Genomic DNA, 17,396 nt, shown 5'->3' with positions numbered 1-17,396 from the left:
CTCCTCTGGAGCAAAAACTGACTTAGATGGCTACCTCGGGGAGGCCGTAATGGTCTGGATTACAGACGGCCAATGCCATTTTCTCGCTTATCCCATCAGAAGCAATAGCATTCTCAGTGCAATTGAAGCTATGAACGGCCCCAAGGCCCTTGGTCTTGATGGACTCACTGGCGCTTTTTAGAAGGCCTTTAGAAACCCTCCTCACCTCACACTTACTTGCTATGTATACGGAGGCATTAACCGTGGGTTCCCTCCCTCATTCTTTCTGTGACGCAGTGCTGACACTATCATTGAAGCCTGGTAAAGACCTCCATCTATGTTCTTTTTACCGACCATTGTCTCTCCACAATGTGGACAGTAAATTTTTTGCTAAGGTCCTGGCCACTCTGCTCTCATTGCTGATGGACCCCTCAGCACATTCAGGCTTCGTACCGCATAGGTCCACCTCTTTCAAACAAAAGGACAATATTCTCTGTGTTGAACAGGATCTCACCCTCGACTCCTGCAGTCGTTGCCTTGCCTGAAAAGGCGTTTGACTCTTTGGAGTGTCCGTTTTAAAGGCAGCCCTGGTAAAACTCGGCTTCCCACCAGTTTTCATCAATTTGATTATGCTCTTATATGCCAATCCAACAACCTGCCCGAGACTGAATGGCTCTCTTACCGACCAATTTCCCGTCACTAAGGGGGACCCGCCAAGTCTGCCCCCTCTCCTCTTTATAATCACAATGGACCCCCCTTACTCACCACCTACAGGAACGGCACATACACCGTGGATTCCAACTCTCCCATGGACCACTATTGGTATCACTGTATGCTGGCAACATTGTGCTTTTCGTTCACCATCCCTCCATTGGTCCGAAAGATTGTAGGTTTCGGCAGTTTTTCAGGCTTACAAATAAACTGGGGCAAATCGGAACTGTTTCCCTAAACCTTGAATACCCCCTGACCTGGACCACTGACTCAACTGAATATCTTGGCATTCATCTGCATTTTGATAAAGAACAAATCGTGAAACTGGATTACGGCCCAGCTATCATCAAACACACGTTCCAGATTGAGCGCTTGATTGGACTCCTGCTCTCCATGGCAGGCAGTATATCATTAATTAAAATGATAATTCTACCGAGCTTTTTGTATTTGATTTTTTTAAACATCCCTGTTCCCCTCACCCAAAGCTTCTTCTCCACACTTTGCAGCCTCATGATCGGATTGGTCAGGGCATGTCGCCATCCTTGGGTCAGATGGGACACATTGCCCTCCTGTATTAACGAGGAGGTTTTGGCACCCCTGACCTTTCCGTCTATTACCTGGCAGCACAGTGACAATATTCTTGGGTCTGGTTTCATCCAGATGCCGACATACCGTACCTCAAACCTGAGCAGGATCTAATAGGGGAACGACCTATTTCATCCCTCTTACGGAAGAGCATTCTCATAGACCCAACTGATATAGAGACACTGTCCACCACATGCTGGGCCAGGAGGCGAATTCATCAATTATTAGCTAATGGCATCCTGTACTCCCCTGCCATCCCCTTAGCTGACAATTCATGGCTCCCACTCATGCAGGAAAATGTTGTTGTTTGGGATGTTTTCTCCCGCCATGCATTGCATACAATCGGAGCTGTGTTCCCCGACGGGTATGTACTCTTACACACAGATGATCTCGTTTCCACCGAGCCTCCTACATGGACCACTTTATCCTACAACGCCTACATAATGCCTGACGCTCCTGTGTACCCACATACCCTTTCGCCCCAGACAAGTTTTGCCCTCTCACACTTAATTATCACAATCGACGACAGCAGCCATTTAATATCTCAATTCTATTGAGTCTGCCTGACTTTGAAACCAGACTCCACTAAGCGTGTCTGTGAGGCCTGGAGAGCGGATCTGGGATATCCTGTACCTGACAAGGTTTGGGCCTACTGCTGCTCTCAAGGTATAACTGGTATCCATCAATCCTAAACATAAACTTCTGCATTTTAAATGCTTACACAGAGCTTATGTTACACCGGCAGATGTTGCTTAATTTGATCCCACACATCCTTCCTTCCCACTGCCCCAAATGCACACCCCCTTATGCAGACTTTGCACATCTCACCTGGAAATGCCCCAATATCAGCAATTGCTGTTGTCCGGAAAGCAGAAACGTCAAGTAGATGTGCTAATGCTTTAAAAACTGAAAATGTTAGCAAAGAGAGTGTTGCTAAAGTGAGTTCTAATTAAAACAAAAGTTATAGTAACAAACAAAAGAGTGAGGAATGGAGTAAGTCCAAGACGTACAGTGAACCTCCCAGGTGTTACAGCCGTGTGGGAGCCTTGCACATTTAGCTTTCTCTAAATCCTGTCCTGCCAGGAAGAGTAAGTGTGGTGCATGTGGACTATATGGTCATTACACTAAAGCTTGTAGGAGAAATACTAAAGTCGTTAAGTGCATTCAAGTTGATACAGATTCGAATGACAATGAGAGTAGTAGTGACAAACAAGTTTCAGAATGCTCTATGGCACTTAAAAAGAAACTTCTACTCAATATTAGAGATGGATTTTTGATGATTGATAATAAACCTGAATGCTGGGTCCACATTGGTGGCGTGCGTGTGAAAGTTTACGCGGATTCAGGGTCACCATACACCATAGTTAATGAAGATGTTTGGAAAAAGAACTTCATTGGGAAAGTTGGTTCAAAGCTTTTTACCTCGGACATTGATCCTGAGGGTTATGGTAGTGAGAAAATTGACATTGTTGGTTTCCGTTTGTTCAAGTTTCAATTTAAGAATCGAAAATCTTACGGTAAACTACACATTTCCAGGAAGGGTCCATTTGTATTAGGATGGAAAGACCAGGGTGATTTACATATAATTTTATATCCCAATTCCATTGAGAAGGCGCTTGTGAAGGATGAAGGCACCAAGGTGGGTGAAACATATTTGAAAAAGTTTCCTTCAGTTTTTCGAAAGAAAATTGGTAAATTAAAAGATTTCGAACACAGGATATTACTTAAGGATAACGCTGTACCAAAGATTCACAAAGTTAGGAACGTTCCTTTCGCATTAAGAAATGGTGTTGTTACAGAACTAGACAAATTAGTTACTTCTGACATAATTGAGACTATAGAGGCATCATCTTGGTTTTCTCCCTTAGTGGTAGTTAAACGAAGCAACGGAAAATTGACGCTATGTGATGATTTGCGTCATCTTAATGACAATATTGTTGTGGATCAGTTTCCATTGCCAAAGATCAATGAAATGTTAGCGTTACTAGATGGTGCTCAGTGGTTTAGTACAATAGATTTATCCGCTGCGTACCATCAGATTCCGCTATCAAAGGATAGCAAGAAGTACACCGCTTTTATTACTCCACAAGTTTGTTTCCAGTTTAAAAGGATGCCTTTCGGCCTTGCATCTGCGGCGGCTGTTTTCCAACGCCTGATGCATAAGTTGTTTGCTAACTGCAAGAACACTACATTTTTTCAGGATGACATTCTTATTTTTGGGAAAAACAAGAGGGAACATGACAAATCTTTAGACACAGTCCTAAGTATTCTAGATTCAAAAGGTTAACGGTTGAATATTCCAAATGCACTTTTGCAAGTGATCATGTCACATATTTAGGACATGTTATTGACAGCGAGGGTATAAGACCAAAACCTAATCTTTTTGATGCCATCAAATGTGCCCCTAATCCAAATAGCAAAGATGATGTAAGATCATTTATTGGTCTTGCTGAATATTGTTCCAAGTACATTCCTAACTTTGCCGCCAGAACTTATAACATTAGGCAACTTTTAAAGAACAAAACAAAATGTATCTGGTCACCTGAATGTGAGCAAGATTTTGAAGACATTAAAGGTTGTATCACTAAAATTGCTTCCTTAAAAAGTTTTGACCCTGAAGCGCAAACTTTAATCACTACTGACGCAAGCATTAAAGGCTTAGGAGCTGTCTTAGCTCAGATTGATACAAATGGTAATGAACTTATTATGGCTTATGCTTCCAGATCCTTGTCGCCCACTGCGGAGAAGTACTCTACCATTGAGAAAGAGACATTAGCGTGCGTTTGGGCTGTTGATCATTTCCGTGCTTTTGTATAGGGCAAACAATTTATTTTGCGTTGTGATCATAAACTACTGCTTAAAGTCCTAACCACAGTAGGTACGATTAATACTACAGCTAGAGTTGCTAGACTTCCTACCAGAGTACAAGACTACTGTTATAAGGTGATGTATCTACCAGGAAAGAAAAACTGTATGGCTGACTTTCTTTCTAGAATGCCTAAACAGTTGGATATGTGTGAAGATGAAATTTGGAATTCTTTTCAGATTGCGTATGTGCATGATTTGGGAGACGCTGGTATAATGAAAGATAAATGGGAAGATGAATATCTCAAAGATGAAGAGTTGTCTCAAGTGAAATTACATATCACACATGCTTGGCCAAGGAGAATAGACAGTCATCATCCTCTAAAACCTTTTTGGCAAGTCAGATTTGACCTCACTGTTCAGGGTGAAAATATCTGGCTGGGTGAAAGCGTTATTCCCCCCAAAACGTTGCCTCCTTCTATCATAGCTCTATGTCATGAAGGGCACTTTGGCATCGTTTGCTCAAAACAAACTGTTAAAGCTTTGTTTTGGTGGCCTGGCATGGATGCTGAAATTGAGAAATTTGTTAGAGGATGTAAATCTTGTCAAGCTGCTGATAAGTCTTTGGTCACCTTCAAACCTCCATTAAGTAATATGACGAGACCTAGTTCACCTTGAGAACACACTGCCATTGACATCATGGGTCCCATTGGGAATGAGCAGAAATACATTTTGGTGTTGATGGATTTATATTCTAGGTGGCCTTTTGTAAAGATAGTTAACAAGGCTGACACTGATACTGTTTTGCATTTCCTAGATCAGTCATTCATTATGGAAGGAATTCCATCCTTATTATTGAGTGATAATGGTGTACAATTTTTGTCAAACCAAGCTGTACAATATTTCAATAGACTTGGTATTAAACATAAAACCACATCACTGTATAACCCAAACAGTAATGGCATGGTTGGGCGCTTCAACCGTGTCATTAAGAACACCATTCAGATGGCTGCCAAGAGTAATGATTGGGAAACTCAGGTTCTTAAAATGGTTTGGGCCTATAGAGTTTCTGTATGCGATGCCACTGGGTATCCTCCTTTTGTTTTAAAGCGGGGAGGAAATCCAAGAACTAAGTTCACTCCTGGTTGGTTATTTCAGTCTAATGTTGTGAATTGGTTTGAGGACTTAGTTAAAGAAAAAAACGGATGCCGCTTTTGCCAATAGTAAAGAATGGTATGATTATAAACATGGTGTGAAAAATGTCGACATTGATTTAGGTCAATGGGTTAGAGTAAAAAAAAACGGCAAAATCTCAAAGGATGTTAGTCGTTTTTATGACCCTTTGCAAGTTGTTGAAGTTATGAATAATGCAGTACGTCTCTCTGATGGCAAAGTTTGGAATCTTAAAAGAATTGCTAAATGTTCTGCACCTTCAGAGTCATCTCATAAAGCTCCTTATTGGTATGATTTTGATGATTTTTTAGGTGATAATTCTTCTAATGTGAACCATTACATTCCTCAAGATGTTCGAGACGATTCCATTTGTAGCTCTCCTGAGGTAATTCAAGATCATGCTGTTTCTGATTCAAATGTTTTTGAGACAGATCCGAATGTATCAGATGTTACTTGCCATGATGATTCTAACAAGATTTCTAGGAATCCTAAACGTGAAAAAAGACCTCCTGTCTGGCTTGCAGACTATATATCTGAAAGTTTTCCTTTGTAAATACTTATATTTAAGTACTTTTTTTTATTTATTTTTTTATCGTTCTTTCTTCTTTTGCAAAAGAAAGGGGATGATGTACATCCTTTTAGTTATAATATTTTTCATTGTATTCCGAAGGGGATGTGTTGTGCTGTTACATTTAATATATAGTGTTTATATTGATATGTTGTGCTGATGTTTCTTGTATGTTCTTATGCACGCTCTGTGGTATTGCGTTCCATAGAATATGGAACGCGAAGCTAGAGCAAATAGGCAGAGCCCTGAGGAACATCGAGCTGTCCGGTTGGGCAGAGAGTACCTGCTTGTATTTTTCACAATAAATGGATTTTACTACTGAATCCTTCTCCGAGTTATAACACAACATCTCTCCTTCCTACAATGACAGATGTTGCGCTCCAGCCTGATCCCGCTATGGCACTATTGGACAACACTCATGACCTTCCCAAATACTCCTGCAGGATTATTTCTATAGCGCTACTGCTGGCCAAACGTGAAATTGCCATGCACTGGGGTAAGCTTGGCTCAAAACAATGTCCTGCTGCGATGCTCTCACTACTGATTATGCACATTAAAACCCATTATGTCTAGACCCAGAGATATATGGCAACCCCTCTGCACTTACCTGATTTCCTTAGAAGCAGACAGCCCTATTAGGAGCCCCGTTGCATCAGTTACACACACGTCAGCGGACACCTCTTAGCTGTCCAATTACCCACACTTGATCGTACTGTGTCACATGCCAACGATGTTTAACCTTCAATCCCCCTCCTCAACCGTACTGTTGTAATGTCATGGGTGCTTTTTTTTCGCTACTGTCTACATGATTGAGCATGCTGTAATTCTTGTCATGCGAATCAGATGACCCACAACACTTACATCAATGGGGTTTTGTTTCCTAGGTCTCAAACACTCTGTGAAAACTTTAATAAATGAAAGTGTTTTTTAAAAAGTCCTAATTCTAAGCAGCATGTGTCTAACAGACAATATTTCAGCCTACAGCAAATATAACTATATTTACACTTAACACTGGATGTAAGCAGACAGACTTTGGAAATCACACTGTCAAACACAGATACATTAAAATGTGTAGATGACTAGACGAAATAGAAAATAATTATATTTCAAATTACCAGACTGCTGCTGCTCATTCCCTTCTTGCAATGCTGAAGGGGGTACTCCTGCTTTGAGTTCTTCACCAGGCAACATAGCACTCCTTCCTGCCACCTTTGCATTGGAATCCGATTTCTCTGGCTCCATCCTTTCCAAATTGCTACCACCCCCCGACTCAGGGCATAGTCCCTTCTTCCTTCTGCAAGTCCCATCTTTGCTTTTGCTCTTTGCTGCTGGTTTGGGCTTCTTTGATGTGGTTTGGGCTGCTGTGCTTTTTGCACCAATCTGAGGTACTCTCCTGCTGGCCTTGCCATTGTCTTCAGTCACATTTCGTTTCACCCTTCGCAATAGCTTGGCACATAGGTCTGTAAATTCATCGTCCGATTCATCCATGAGCTTGCAATCCAAAGATTTACCGCAGCAGTATATGAGCAGACTGTGCTGCAGACTCTTGCACACATGCAGAAAAAAAGCAAAAAGTGACTGATCCAGGTCCAATTGCATCCAATGCCATATTTGTGTTGATGGTTACATATATAGGTCTCTCTGTGCGTGCTTCCATAAAACCAGAAGCTCATTTGCTCTGATCAGATGCTCCACTGTTTTGCTCATTAACTGGTCACGAAACCACACTGGTTCATATTCATGCTGATGAATTTTTGATCTTAGCTGTAAGGGAAACAAGAACACAAAAAGCTAAAGGAGCTCTGTAAATTCTGAGGAAGGCAGTGAAAATGGTAGCTTATGACAAGTGAAAAAATATTGAAACAAGAAAGCAAAATCACTCGAAAGGGTTATTGCCACACCAAAACTCTCCCCTTTTACTTCTAAGGAGGTGGCATATTTTCCTCGAAGAATTCTGTAAATTGCTGTCCCTTTTACTAGCACAACAAAAGACAAAGTTGACACTAGACTTCACTGTTGTAAGCTTAATTCTTTTGTTAGTCAGATAAAATGCCTAATACAAGGAATCACATTACAAAGAACATAAAAGATTGGAGACATGATATTCCATTACTAGGCCAATTTGTGCTGTCCATTGTTCTTCAGCCTGACTCAAAAGGAGAAACAGAGCTGATGGTAATCATGTGAGAAAGCAAGATAAATACAAAACATTTTTATAGGCGAGTCCCGTGGGCTTAACTTTTAACACTTGAAAAATAACACATAAAAGATATAGAGTTTGCTCTTATTCAGACATACTGGGCATGCTAATCATAACTACGAGAGCTTAGGATGATTTGCGGTCAGTCAGGAAAGGTGGAATATCTACATTTCACTAACTCTTTTGGTTATACATAGTTCAGATAACAGGAGTAAATTTATACAGTTTTGCATAATACATGTTATCCAAAACAAATTGTCATTTTCTAAATACATAACATTCTATCAGCAAGGAAAAATATGTCTTTTGCGTTCCGCCAGGACAAGTGCCAGTAAAATAAAAACACTCTATGAATATCTCTGCAGTCATTAATTATTCATCTAATCTATGTAACAAAAGTTAAATCACAACTTTTAAAATACATTGCATACATTTGTGTTTTTGCAAATCTTTCTTGCAGCATACATCCCGCTGATTGGTAGTAGGACAAAACGTCCCTCAAATCTCTTACCTCGCACCCACTCTGTTCAATCTTTTCATGGAACCGTTGGGAAATCTCCCAAAAAAATCTGGGATCCATTATCACCTCTATGCTAATGACACCCAAATCTACCTTAATGTGTCTTCCGCACATGACATCTAAATCCTCAACATCACTCTATCCAAAATTGGATGTCAACTCTTCAAAATATTCTGAATCCTTACAAAACTGAATTTCTTCTTCTCTCTACTTCATTTTCTCCTCCTCTTGTTCTATCATGGATGGACAATCTGGACATACTTAACAACAAACCTGTTGCTGCTAACAGCACTAACACCAGTGGCTTTTGCTGGCCTCCAGCTTGCGTTCACAAGCGCATGCACGTGCCACGTGTACAGCTGCCATCTGTGTTTTTATTGCTGTAATCAGGCTCCTCTGCTCGCACTCCCCCCTCCCTTCTCCCCCTCCCTCTTCGTTAGTTTCATTTGTGTCTTCTATTGCTGTGAATGCTCCTGCTTCTACCAGGCGCACACACCACCAGCCGTCAGTGCACGCTTCTATCAGGCACACACACCACCAGTCGTCAGTGCACGCTTCTACCAGGCTCACACACCACCACCAGCCAGTGCACGCTTCCACCAGGCACACACACCACCAGCCATCAGTGCACGCTTCCACCAGGCACACACACCATCAGTGCATGCTTCCACCAGGCACACACACCACCAGCCATCAGTGCACGCTTCCAACAGGCACACACACCATCAGTGCACGCTTCCACCAGGGACACACACTACCAGCCATCAGTGCACGCTTACACTAGGCACACACACAACCAGCGTCGGTGCACGCTTCTACCAGGCACACACCACCAGCCGTCAGTGCACGCTTTCACCAGGCACACACACAACCAGCCGTCGGTGCACACTTCCACCAGGCACACACACCACCAGCCGTCAGTGCACGCTTTTCCACTAGGCACACACACCACAAGCCGTCAGTGCACGCTTCCGCCAGGCACACACCACCAGTCGTCAGTGCACACTTCTACCAGGCACACACACCACCAGCCGTCAGTGCACACTTCCACCAGGCACACACACCACCAGCCATCAGTGCACGCTTCCACCAGGCACACACACCACCAGCCATCAGTGCACGCTTCCACCAGGCACACACACCATCAGCCGTCAGTGCACGCTTTCACCGGGCACACACACTACCAGTCGTCAGTGCACGCTTTCCCCAGGCGCACACACACCACCAGCCGTCAGTGCCGAAGGCAGGCTCTTTTCAGAGTTTCTTGGTAAATATGTGTTCGATGCCTAGGAGGGAGTGGGTCGAGTTTCCTTAAACCATGCTGAGTATGGAGGTGCAGTGCATGAACTCCTGTGTGAGTGAGTCATGCTGCCTGGGGCTCACTCACTCCACACTTGTAAATTGCGCCAGCACCAGGCTTTTTCTCATTTGCAAAGTTCGGCCCTTGGGCAGGCCCCACACCCCTGGAAATGACCCCCTCCCTTCTTCCCCTCCCTCTTCGTCAATTTCATTTGTGTCTTCTATTGCTGTGAATGCTCCTGCTTCTAACAGGCGCACACACCACCAGCCGTCAGTGCACGCTTCTATCAGGCACACACACCACCAGCCGTCAGTGCACGCTTCTACCAGGCTCACACACCACCAGCCATCAGTGCACGCTTCCACCAGGCACACACATCATCAGTGCACACTTCTACCAGGCACACACACCACCGGCCGTCAGTGCACACTTCCACCAGGCACACACACCACCAGCCGTCAGTGCACGCTTCCGCCAGGCACACACACCACCAGTCGTCAGTGCACGCTTCCACCAGGCACACACACCACCAGTCGTCAGTGCACGCTTCCACCAGGCACACACACCACAAGCCATCAGTGCACGCTTCTACCAGGCACACACACCACCAGCCGTCAGTGCACGCTTCCACCAGGCACACACACCACCAGCCGTCAGTGCACGCTTCCACTAGGCAAACACACCACCGGCCCTCGGTGCGTGCTTCCACCAGGCACACACCACCAGCCGTCAGTGCACGCTTTCACCAGGCACACACACTACCAGCCGTCAAGAGCACGCTTCCACCAGGCACACACACCATCAGCCGTCGGTGCACGCTTTCACCAGGCACACACCAACAGCCGTCAGTGCACTCCTTCACCAGGCACACACACACAACCAGCGTCGGTGCACGCTTCTACCAGGCACACACCACCAGCCGTCAGTGCACGCTTTCACCAGGCACACACACAACCAGCCGTCGGTGCACACTTCCACCAGGCACACACACCACCAGCCGTCAGTGCACGCTTTCCCACTAGGCACACACACCACAAGCCGTCAGTGCACGCTTCCGCCAGGCACACACCACCAGTCGTCAGTGCACACTTCTACCAGGCACACACACCACCAGCCGTCAGTGCACACTTCCACCAGGCACACACACCACCAGCCATCAGTGCACGCTTCCACCAGGCACACACACCACCAGCCATCAGTGCACGCTTCCACCAGGCACACACACCACCAGCCATCAGTGCACGCTTCCACCAGGCACACACACCATCAGCCGTCAGTGCACGCTTTCACCGGGCACACACACTACCAGTCGTCAGTGCACGCTTTCCCCAGGCGCACACACACCACCAGCCGTCAGTGCCGAAGGCAGGCTCTTCTCAGAGTTTCTTGGTAAATATGTGTTCGATGCCTGGGAGGGAGTGGGTCGAGTTTCCTTAAACCATGCTGAGTATGGAGGTGCAGTGCATGAACTCCTGTTTGAGTGAGTCATGCTGCCTGGGGCTCACTCACTCCACACTTGTAAATTGCGCCAGCACCAGGCTTTTTCTCATTTGCAAAGTTCGGCCCTTGGGCAGGCCCCACACCCCTGGAAATGACCCCCTCCCTTCTTCCCCTCCCTCTTCGTCAATTTCATTTGTGTCTTCTATTGCTGTGAATGCTCCTGCTTCTAACAGGCGCACACACCACCAGCCGTCAGTGCACGCTTCTATCAGGCACACACACCACCAGCCGTCAGTGCACGCTTCTACCAGGCTCACACACCACCAGCCATCAGTGCACGCTTCCACCAGGCACACACATCATCAGTGCACACTTCTACCAGGCACACACACCACCGGCAGTCAGTGCACACTTCCACCAGGCACACACACCACCAGCCGTCAGTGCACGCTTCCGCCAGGCACACACACCACCAGTCGTCAGTGCACGCTTCCACCAGGCACACACACCACCAGTCGTCAGTGCACGCTTCCACCAGGCACACACACCACAAGCCATCAGTGCACGCTTCTACCAGGCACGCACACACCCAGCCGTCAGTGCACGCTTCCACCAGGCACACACACCACCAGCCGTCAGTGCACGCTTCCACTAGGCAAACACACCACCGGCCGTCGGTGCGTGCTTCCACCAGGCACACACCACCAGCCGTCAGTGCACGCTTTCACCAGGCACACACACTACCAGCCGTCAAGAGCACGCTTCCACCAGGCACACACACCATCAGCCGTCGGTGCACACTTCCACCAGGCACACACCAACAGCCGTCAGTGCACTCCTTCACCAGGCACACACACACCACCAGCCGTCGGTGCACGCTTCCACCAGGCACACACACCACCAGCCGTCTGTGCATGCTTCCGCCAGGCACACACACCACCAGTCGCCAGTGCACGCTCCCACCAGGCATACACACCACCAGTCGTCAGTGCACGCTTCCACCAGGCACACACACCACAAGCCATCAGTGCACGTTTCTACCAGGCACACACACCACCAGCCGTCAGTGCACGCTTCCACCAGGCGCACACACACTACCAGTCGTCAGTGCACGCTTTCCCCAGGCACACACACCACCAGCCGTCAGTGCAGAAGGCAGGCTCTTCTCAGAGTTTCTTGGTAAATATGTGTTCGATGCCTGGGAGGGAGTGGGTCAAGTTTCCTTAAACATGCTGAGTATGCAGGTGCAGTGCATGAACTCCTGTGTGAGTGAGTCATGCTGCCTGGGGCTCACTCACTCCACACTTGTAAATTGCGCCAGCACCAGGCTTTTTCTCATTTGCAAAGTTTGGCTCTTGGGCAGCCCCCACACCCCCGGAAATGACTGCTTCCTACAACCAGAATGGAAACAACATTCAGAGCAATGAAAACATGTTCATTTGATGCAAAGAACTGTTAACAAAAACCATGTCTAGCTATTGTAGATCTGGCAACTTAAACAAAACAGCATCAAAAAACAAACAAGCATTGGCATAGCCAAAGGGTCTCACTTTTTGAACCCTATGAGTACGTAGTTATGCTGCAGAATATACTTGGTGCAACAACACCAACTGTTGCATGGCTTAACACTTATAAGGTCCCAAATGCGAGACCTATTGGCTATGCCAATGCTCGTTTTATTATCCTGATTGTATTTGTAACTTGTTAGTATGTAAATCTTCTTATTTAACGAACTTGGTTCTATTGTAAAGCGTTCTGACACCTTCTACATCGTCTGCGCGATATAAAACTGCATTAAATAAATGAAATAAAAGGAAGCTTCGCACAATTGGGCTGCTAATGTAAAGGTGAGCCCTACCACTATTGGTTCGTCGGCAAACCAGCCATAAAAGTGATCGGTCCCCTGCAAACCGGTGTTGGCTCTTACTGAAGATACTGTAGAGGAGAGCCAAGGGTTCTACATCATACCCAATCATGAGGCTTAGGCTGCACCAGGGTAACTAGCAGTGCTAGTTACCCTGGTGCAGCCTGAGCCTCATGTCTAGCACAGAATCATTATGCGAGCAACCTATTATGAGGCATCAAGTGATGCTGAGTGTCTGTTAGGGGCCTGCTTCTACCATGCCTTCACCAGGTTTTTTCATCATGTGCACTCAGAAATCAATTTACTTAAATAAATAGCCTCACACCCGCCCCATTTTTGTGCTCCGTCTTGAGCGTGTGTGTACATAGGTAACCTCGGGGTGGGGAGGGGGATGCATGAGTTAACTGTAAACAGTACTACAATATTAAGAGATGCTTGGTTGGGACTGTGGCATCTCGCAAACGATGAGACATGCTTATAAACTGCCCGTATGCTTTCACATTAACCCACTCAAGCTTCTTCCAGCCCCAATGCCTTCACACTTCAAGGGAATACATGTTCGCTACTTACACTGAGTTCAGCCGTACAGCTGCTGTTGGTGTTTTAACGGATTAATTTGGCCATAACATTAGAACTTCCGAGTCGTTAATAACCAATCTCTAGGCGGAACATATTCTATGAGTCGTCTTGGAGCGGGAGGCTCTGCAAATCCGTAAAACGACCTTGGATTGGAGGATCGGGGGGAACCTCACCCAATCCTAGTGCTCTACACAGAATTCCAAAGTGCTATTGGCTGTGCATTCCGCACGTCACTCTGTCCGCCTTTTCTTGTGCTGGCTGCCTGCAGGTGTTTTGGCTTGGCTGGAGGTTTTAAGATTAGTTGGTTACGGACCGGGCGGTGGCAGTTTGTTTCGCTAGAAGCGAGAAGTTATATCTTGACTCTGTCACGCCTGTTATTAATTGATAGGGAGGCCCTCTTAACTTAAGATGCGGTGACCGTTCTCTAAGATCCACGTGGGTATGCTGTTGTTTTTCGACACGAGCACCCTGCAGTGCCCATAGGACTCAAAGGGCTTCAGGCCAACCCCCGTCGTGGTGTGTGTCAGCCCAAGCTAAGGCAGCTTCCCTGGCAGACAGTCAGTTTTTGAGCTTATCGCAGCCGCACCCGAGTACTTCACAGGTCTTTAAAATACCATTTACGTGTTAACGAGGCTTTGTTGTTTTGTTTTTTTCACCCCTTCATCTCCACTCTGCATATTGTTTGTAGAATTAACCCACCCCCCAACCCACCGAAATTTGGCTCTAGTTGCGCCTCTGACCTATATGCAAGTCTCATTCAACATAGCACCCGTTTCCCCAAGGGGCTTCAGGGTAGCTGACACTAAGGAGCATGTGTGTAATGGTAAACAATGCCGATTATTCATCGTTCATCTTTTGTACTTTCTGTGATAAAGGACATGTTTCTTTCTGTGGAAGACAATAATATAAAAGCCCTATTTCTTACCCTGCCAACCTGTTTAATTTTAGAATAAAATACGTCCTATTGGTATTTTAATGATCTTTTGACATTTGAAGAAAACACTCTTCCGTCTTTTAATTTTGACTGGTGGTGAACCGTGAATTTCAGTAACCAAGAATCTGGCACCCTGGCCTTCTTTCTGTCCACCAAACATGAAATCCTGTGTATACGCTTCGGCCCAAACGCAATATTGATCATGAGAGCTAGAGCTCGGGCTTCCCGGCCAAGGGGAGACGTGTCTGGTGAGCAGTGGTAGCTGCGTACCATTTTTTAACTCTATGGTGTTTGGATTGGATTCTTTACCTGTTCCAAGTTACAGTGCAATGCCTAAAAGTGTGCTTGTGTAAATGTTGCTTGTGTATGATGCTAAGACATAGCACTGGAATGCCATGGGGAGCAAAAAAAAAAGAAGGATTTAGGGGCAGGTCTCTGTACTGGGGTGAATGTTTGACATTGTGCAGCATTCTGTCCATCAGTTGCTCTTTTTGCACCCGTCGCCCCAAGTGGGACGGGTATGCCCAGACGTGGGTCCCGTGCTCTCTATGCCACTGGAGTCAAGCAGGTAGCCTGGCTGATACGGGGTTATGCCCCGAAACCGGTCCCAGGGTGCTTGTTTCCAGTCAAGGGAGGACCTGGCCTGGCAAATCGGGCTGGACTGTTCCTATGGGAAACTGGTTCAAGCCTGACTTGCATATGGCTGTGTCTCAACTAGAATGGCATGGGGAGCAACAAACAATGGTTTATGCCAAGATCTCTGTACTCGGCTGAGTGTTTGACATTGTGCAGCATTCCAATTTTTCTTTTTGCAAGACCTAGCACTAACATCCCTGTGTGTATGTAGTTTGTTTGTTGTGCCTGGAAGCCGGATGCCATGTTTGTGAGTATGTGTATGTTGCGGCCAGTGGCTTCCATTTTGGATTGCCATTGTTTTTGAGATGCCCCAAGATGGAGTCTCTCAAGACAGTGGACAAATATTGCTGGCATTCCTGAACTGGAGAGTGTTAAAGGGAGGAAACAAGGCTGCCTTCAGAAATTCTGTGTGAGCTATTTAAAAGGAGTTTGTTGATTAGTCCTTCCTGAGCACTGTTGTTTGGTTGGTTATGAGTGATTGGGGATCATTCAGTTGTTGGGAAAAAGTTTTTGGGCAGAGCCTGGGCCTTTTGTCTTCCCTTAAGCAACTCATCCAGGAAGGCTGATGACAGCTAGGTATAGCGCTCCCAATTGTTGTGCTTGTGTTATAGGTACTCTTGCTTGAAGCCTGTTGAGATCTGTTGTTCTTTGGTTGGTGGAATATGGAATGCTGCATTTAATCTTTGCCTGTGCGCTTGGAATGTTCCTTGAACAGGGAGAGGTAGTTATTGTGATCCTGCCAGTCCAGTACCTAAGATGCCTAAGAATAAAGAAACAAGTTAACTTAACTTGCGTGTATTGGCACCTTTGCATTGGCGATGAGCGGACTGGCAGGGTCCCACGCACATCCTCAGCATTTCTACTGAACGCCACTGCATCTTCTTTGGAGGCCCGGGCTCACTGCATGGCTGTTTGATTCTTGTGCTGCATATCTGTTGCGGGCTGAGTGTGTGGAGTTTCCTGGACCCCACTGCATCTGGATTGGACCCCGTCACGTCAGTTTCAAAAAGTTCTCTTTGCCTCGCAGATAAGGCTGGGGGAAATCAGCTTTTTGGCTGGCGGTACACTGTGGGCGCTGCACATGGAGCTGTCTTGATCTCAGCTGAGAGGTATTCTCAGTGGAGCATTTAGAGTATTGTACCATCACCACCATCATTTTCCCCTAGTACTACTAATGTTGGTGTTGACTGGGAGTTATGGAAAGAAGGTTTTGAAGCATAAATGGCTGCTATTGATGGTGAGGAGTTACTTACAAAAAGAAATACGCCTTATTACATCATTGTTTAGGATCAGATGGTAGAAACTTATTGAAACATTTACCACAGCAATGAATATGAGGATAAGATGTTGTGGTAGATGAGTAAATGTCTGTATTGAAAATGTTAAATACAATGTTTAAACCACATAAAAATGTGTTTCAGGAGCTACATAAATTTCACAAGCGACATCAACTACCAGGAGTGCCCATTAAGACTCATGTAGGTGCTTTGAGATCATTAGCCTCCACATGCAAGGTTAAGGATTTTGAAGAAAAACTAATTAGAGGCCAAATAGTGGAACATACCACCAACAACAAAAAAATTCAAATTGTTTTGTTAACCACACCTGACCTCACCTTACATAAGGCTGTGGAATTAGCAGTAGGGTTTAACATCGTTCATTTCTCAAATTTACTTTGTGGGTGAACCATATAAGAATATGACATCCGTCGTGTGTGCTTGTGGAAAAAAAAAGAGTAAAAAAAAAAAGCAACATTTTACTATGTTATAGGTGTGGCAATGCCAACCATTTGGGAAATTCTCTAGTGTGTCTGGCTCATGAAAAAATATGTTCAGGCTGCAAAACTAAGGGCAGTTTATACAGGTATGCAGATCTAGAACCATAGCAAAAACATTTAAAGCTAGGACTGTAAGCAATGTGTGTGAACAGGGCGGGGTGTATAAATCATCGTATTGAAGTGATGAAAGTGTGGTGTTATGTACTGATACTATTCAAACCCAATCCCTGGATGGAATTGAAGTCATGCAAATGGATGTCAGCACAATTAAGAGGCAAGACTGTCAAATATTGATCAATAATGTGAGAGTTGATACGATGGCAGA

General features: G+C 45.5%; 1 protein-coding gene across 1 annotated transcript in view; it reads right to left on the bottom strand.

Annotated features, from left to right (window-relative positions):
* SLX4 (SLX4 structure-specific endonuclease subunit) overlaps window positions 1-13,835 on the bottom strand; it is a 495,651-nt gene extending 481,816 nt beyond the window's left edge. Inside the window, exons 1-2 of the mRNA XM_078663139.1 lie at window positions 13,716-13,835; window positions 6,937-7,585 (exon numbers count right to left, since the gene is read on the bottom strand). Of these exons, the coding sequence (XP_078519265.1) occupies window positions 6,937-7,420 (484 nt within the window). The 5' untranslated portion in view covers window positions 7,421-7,585; window positions 13,716-13,835. The remainder of the gene's footprint in view (window positions 1-6,936; window positions 7,586-13,715) is intronic.
* Between the last annotated feature and the right edge of the window lie 3,561 nt (window positions 13,836-17,396).

Source organism: Lissotriton helveticus, chromosome 10, assembly GCF_964261635.1.
Source record: "Lissotriton helveticus chromosome 10, aLisHel1.1, whole genome shotgun sequence".
In the NCBI taxonomy this organism is placed as follows: Eukaryota; Metazoa; Chordata; class Amphibia; order Caudata; family Salamandridae; genus Lissotriton; species Lissotriton helveticus.
Note: the sequence above shows the minus strand (reverse complement) of the source record. Positions and strands in the feature narration are given on the sequence as shown.